Source organism: Tupaia chinensis, unplaced genomic scaffold (genome assembly GCF_000334495.1).
Source record: "Tupaia chinensis unplaced genomic scaffold, TupChi_1.0 Scaffold000078_1, whole genome shotgun sequence".
Taxonomy (NCBI): Eukaryota; Metazoa; Chordata; class Mammalia; order Scandentia; family Tupaiidae; genus Tupaia; species Tupaia belangeri.
In genome coordinates this window covers 3,673,407-3,678,654 of record NW_006159539.1, presented here as the reverse complement: position 1 = coordinate 3,678,654, position 5,248 = coordinate 3,673,407, and the positions used below count along the sequence as shown (strand labels likewise).

At 50.9% G+C, this 5,248-nt stretch overlaps 1 protein-coding gene across 1 annotated transcript in view; it reads right to left on the bottom strand.

The window, feature by feature from the left end:
- The window catches only part of CEMIP (cell migration inducing hyaluronidase 1), a 181,467-nt gene that overhangs the window by 64,914 nt on the left and 111,305 nt on the right, over positions 1–5,248 (bottom strand). Inside the window, exons 10-11 of the mRNA XM_027769244.1 lie at positions 4,228–4,360; positions 3,276–3,467 (exon numbers count right to left, since the gene is read on the bottom strand). Coding sequence (XP_027625045.1) covers positions 3,276–3,467; positions 4,228–4,360 — 325 coding nt within the window. The remainder of the gene's footprint in view (positions 1–3,275; positions 3,468–4,227; positions 4,361–5,248) is intronic.

Genomic DNA, 5,248 nt, shown 5'->3' with positions numbered 1-5,248 from the left:
GCGGCTGTCGCCTACAGCGGCCACTTTATCTGTCCAGCGGCAGCGTTCCCAGGCCACGCCCAGACTGCCGTCCTAGGGAAGCCTGCGCTTCCCATCCTGTCTGCGACCCTCCCACCCGACACCACCCTGCCCTTCCTTCTCAGGGCACGGATACTCGAAGGCCTGGGAAACGCAGCGGACAAGCCGGGTTTGTCCCATCAGCACCCTGGGCCAGGGGGAGGAGCTGGGAATGGAGGGGCTCTGCGTGGTTACCCCATGTGGGACTGCAAACCTCGTGCTTCCCCACTGTGCACCCTGCAGGTGCCCTCCCTCCAGGATAGGCGTGAACGAGGCACCAGGGACCAGGCAAGAACAATGTCAAGGACCGCTGAGTGGGAGAAGACAATGTGTGTCCTTGTAGCTGAGCCGAGCAGGGTCCAGGGAGCCTGGGGAGGGGAGACAGGGCCCGCCCTTCCCAGGTCATCAGGTACAAGCACACACCCAGAGGCGCCGGAGGGCCCCGAACGGGGGAACTGAAACTGTCGAGCTCTGGGGTTCCCTGCATGGTCATCTTTGCATGGAGATGCTGGGGTCAGAGCCTTACAGAGGAAGAGCAGGCACATGTGTGGCCTCAGAGCCAGAGAGCTGTGAGTTTGAATTCCGGCTCACACATTGGCTTGCCTGATCCACACCAGCGCTACCCACTAGAACCTTCTGCAATAAGGGAGGTGCTCTGTTCTGGGCTGCCCAAGGCGGTAACCATTAATCACATTAACACCCAGCTGCTGGGGACTAAGAAGTGGAATTTCCAATTGGACTGAATCTGAATGAAGTGTTAGTGGCCACACACGGCTGGTGGGCATGACTGGAAAGCACACGTCTGGACTCGCCATGTGCACGAACCTCAGTTTCCTCGTCGGTGTCATGAAGGCAACAGCGGCCCCCACAGCCCCAGGCTGCCGTGAAGCGTGGACACAATGGTGGACCTAAAGCCCATGGAGCGTCACAGAGGCCCAGTCCACGGCTGGTCTAACGAGCAGCAGTAGTATTTTTAGGCAGGGCCGTGTTACAGCCAGAGCAGGAAGGTGGCAATGACTGCAGGGCAGCAAATCGAGGGGAGGGCGCTCCAGCTGCCACATCTGGAGGAGCGGCCATCACGCTGTTGGCAAAATCTTGAAAAATTTTTTTTTCCAGATGATTCACGCATTTTCATTACTTTGTTGCCCCCATCTGTTTCCTGTCAGAAAATCCTTAAAATGCAGAAAGGCCTGTTTACTGGAATTTGGGGACACTGAAGCAAGATGATCCAGGAAGGATGCGTCCTCATCTGCAGCCAGCCTGGGGCGGCCCCTGAGTGACAGCTGGGAGCAGGCAGTTACGGAAACGAGGGGGGGGCAGGCTGTGTCCTTGCCCCAGACTGGGGAGACGGAGAGCCTGAGAGCGGACGTCAGGGCGAAGAGGAGAAACGGCTATCTCGCTTCTACCAAACGTGAACACGTACAAAATGCCTTCCTCAACACAGCGTCATAGACTGACCCCATCTGCTATCACCTGTCACCACAAATAGTCACATCCGGGGCCCGAAACAACTTCAGGCCACTGTTCACACCTTCCTGTAGGCGTTCACTCCGTGGCAAAGTCCTTAGGCGCTCAAAGCAAGAGAAAGCTGTTCCTCTCGGTCGTCTGGTCTTCCCTTTTTATTTTATTTTTTAGAATTATTTATATATTTAATTTTGTTATTATTATTAATTTTTTATTTTGACCAGAGACAGAAAGAAAGCAAAGTGAGAAAACGACCCACTAGGTCTGGAGCTCAACTGTCATCACCCCCCTTGGGGGACTGGCCACACTGCCTCTCCTCCATTCTCCTCTCAAGGTTCTGGGCACACATGCGCACACATCTGGAGTCATTTTCAAGCTACTCAGTCTAGGACTCAAATAGTGGTTGGTCAGGTAGGAGTCCAGTACCTTAATCACCACACCATCTGCTAGCCCTGCGTGTGATTTTTTTGGGGGGCGTGGGGAGTGAGTGAGGGAGAGACTTTTGCTTTAGAGCATGTGTGCTTGACAGACAGAAAGCAAGAAGTCACCCTCCAAGTGACTGCAGTGGCCATGCTGCAATCCCTTCTTCTCTAGTCACCTCTCAGGATTCGGGGGCATGCACACACACATGCCCAGTGTGAGTTACAAGCCACTGGGTCCGGGACTCAAACCACTGTTGGCCATGTGGGAGTCCAACGACATAATCCATTACGCCATCTGCTGGTCCCACGTGTATATTTTTAATGCTAAGTGTTGATCCCCTTTCTCCTGGTAATACATCCTCACTTTCCTTTAGGGAACGACCTTTTATTTGATGTAGTCTTCAAAGGGCTGTCAATGGGAGTTCTTGCCTTTCTTAGTCAAAGAGTGAGCACCCAGGCTTCGGGCCTAGTCAGGTGCCCCGTCTTCAAAGGATGAGGCCCAGGAGTTCCTGCTACCCAGGTTCCTGAAGCTGCCCTGATTCTCGTCCTTGTATATCTGGTTGTTCAGCTTCTTTTTTAGTTCTCTGGGCTTAACAGTGTCTGAGTAAGTGCCTTTTCTGCTTAAGACGAGTTGGGTTCTGTTGCTTACCACCAAAGGATCCTGATACATGAGCCCTTCCACTAAGAGTACGTGACCTGAATTATATTTGAGTTCTCCTTTTACCACTAACCATCTGCGATTCCAGTAAGATCACATAACATACATTACATCATAGGGCAACTAAGTCAAGATTTACGAGAAGGAAAAGGAAATCCAAAAGCTATAGAAAGAAGAGATTTAAATGTTTGAGGTGGATTGAATTAATTTCTAACAAATACTCACTTCCCTCTATCTTGATGGGAGACATGTGCTTCCTCATTCCATTTGTGTTGAGTTTGACTGTGTGGTTTGCTTTGGACACCTGGGTGAGGCTATGAGAGTGTGCCAGTTTGGAACTTAGGCCTTAAACGTCCTTTTGTGTTTCCACCACCTTTCTAGTAACTTTAAACTGCCCCCATTAGAACATGTGTTAGGAAAAATGAGAGTCACATGGAGCCAACCTCAAACTAATTCTCAGCCCAGAGTTAGGTTCAATCTAGAGAAAAGGAATTTTAGACAACCTGAAGATATATGAGTAAGAAATAAATGCTTGCTGTTTGACAAAAACATTTTGTTATGCAGCTTTACTGTGGCCATAGCTGACTGATACAGATTTGTCGTGACTCCAGTGAACTTTAAACCTAACCATTTCAGATGCATCCAGCCTTTGGAAGGGTTAGTGAAAGTCTTACCTGCCACTTTGACCTGGTTGGAAGCACAGGTTCTACATGGAAGCACCTGGAACTCTTCCGCCTGGTACATGGAGTAATCAGTGCTGGCAACGACCAGGGTATCTCCAGGCCTCCACGACTGTACATTGTCCTCCAGGTTCAGGATGGTGCTGTTCACGTTGGTGTCAATGGTGACCGTGAGTTTGGGCCTCACTGTAACCCAAAACAGGAAGGACATTCTTGGCAAGAGTTTCAGCTGCCCGTCTCTTCTCATCCCTTCCCTAAATAAGTTAATACCAGGCTTGCCTATCCAGAAACCAAATCACCGGGCTCACACCAGCCCAGTCTTGGTACAAGATTTTGAAGTCAACAAAAAACCCTACCAGAAAAGAACCATTCATTAGCCCCGAACAGGGGAATTTTCCACTAGCTTCTTAGCTGGAGTTAGATGTGGCTGCCTCACCACACCCACTTCGCTCAAGATGTAAAACAAATATAGTTTTTCTCAAGTATTATTTACAGTAGCCGTAAACCTCTCCCCCTAAAAAACTCTCATCCCTAATGACTACCTTCTGGAGATGGCCAAGTGCCTCCGAGAGCAAGCTAACCATTTCCAATCCCTTCTAACAAGCACCTTGAGAGCTGGGTTTAAAACAATAGCACCCAAAGAGGCAAAAGGCTACGCGTCTCTGCAGGGGAGGGCGCGGGGAGGTCAGCTCTGCCCATCTGACCGGGCCCTTCCCCTTCCTGCAAGGCCGTCAGGCAGGGCAGGGCTCTGCTATCTTCTGCCAACTCTGAGGACCTTCCCAACGCTCCTATGTCACAAAAGTGCTCCCTTTCAAGAGTTCAGTGAGGCCACCGTGTCGCTGAGATGCCTGGAGGTAGCTGACCCAGACAATCAGACTCATAACAGAGTTGCCAGCTCAAGGAGCAGAGCCATGGTGGCATGTCTGTCCCCAACGAAGCCACTCACCAGGCTTCCCGCAGAGGAACCGCACACGGTAGTTCTGGCAGGGCCGGCCCCGGTGGTAGCAGGCAAACCTGTAATCCTGGCCTTTTTTGTAGACGACCTCTGTGCTGAGGTTGACTCCATCCGCTGTGGTGGCCTGGGAACAGCAGGGAAATTACAGAGCAAAGTCACTTATATATGTATATAAAGAAGGGAGGTGATAATTCATGTCCTAAACATACACTCCCAAGTTTAAAATTGTCCTGCTGCAAAACCACCTGCAACTGCGGAGGCGTGTCGTCCCAAGACCGCTCCATCAGTTTTGGGATAAGAAAGATGGCTCCCAGTCTCAGAATGGATACAGGCCTTGCCTGGGGCTCTAGGGGTACTACCAATACCCAGACGGGGGGATGAAGTTCTTCACGGGGTGGACATGGAGCGTCTACACCACGCAGGAACTTTTGTAGGAACTGGCTGGCTACAGCTTACAGCCAGTACAGACACCCCGGTGCCAGGAGCAGGGCTGTGTGGAGTAGGAACTCCCCGTGTCCCCTTGACTGGCACCCAGACATGGCTTTGTATCACTTGGGGAGTCTTTTAAAAATACTCATGCCCAGTGCCCAGCAGGTGGTGTGGAGGTTAAGGCAGCTGATCCCACATGGCTGACTCCCTGGTTCAAATCACAGAGCCAGTGGCTAGATGTGTGTGCACACATGTCCAGGATCCCAAGAGGAGAATGGAGAGGGACTGCAGTGTGGCCATACCCCCTGGGGGAGGGGGTGATTCTCACTTCTCTCTGCCTGCCTGTCTCCCTCCCTCCCTCCCTCTTTGGCTTATAGTGAAATTGAAAACAAAACAAAACAATTCATGCCCAGGCTCTATTCTTGGAGTCTCAGGTTCGTGTCTGGGTGTGCTCTGGGTATCTGGAATTCTAAAACCTGCCCGGGTGATTCTAATGAGCAATAAAGTTTGAGAAGTGCTCTGTGGTAGTTAGAGTTATGTGTTTACATATATATACATATATATACACACACACACACACACA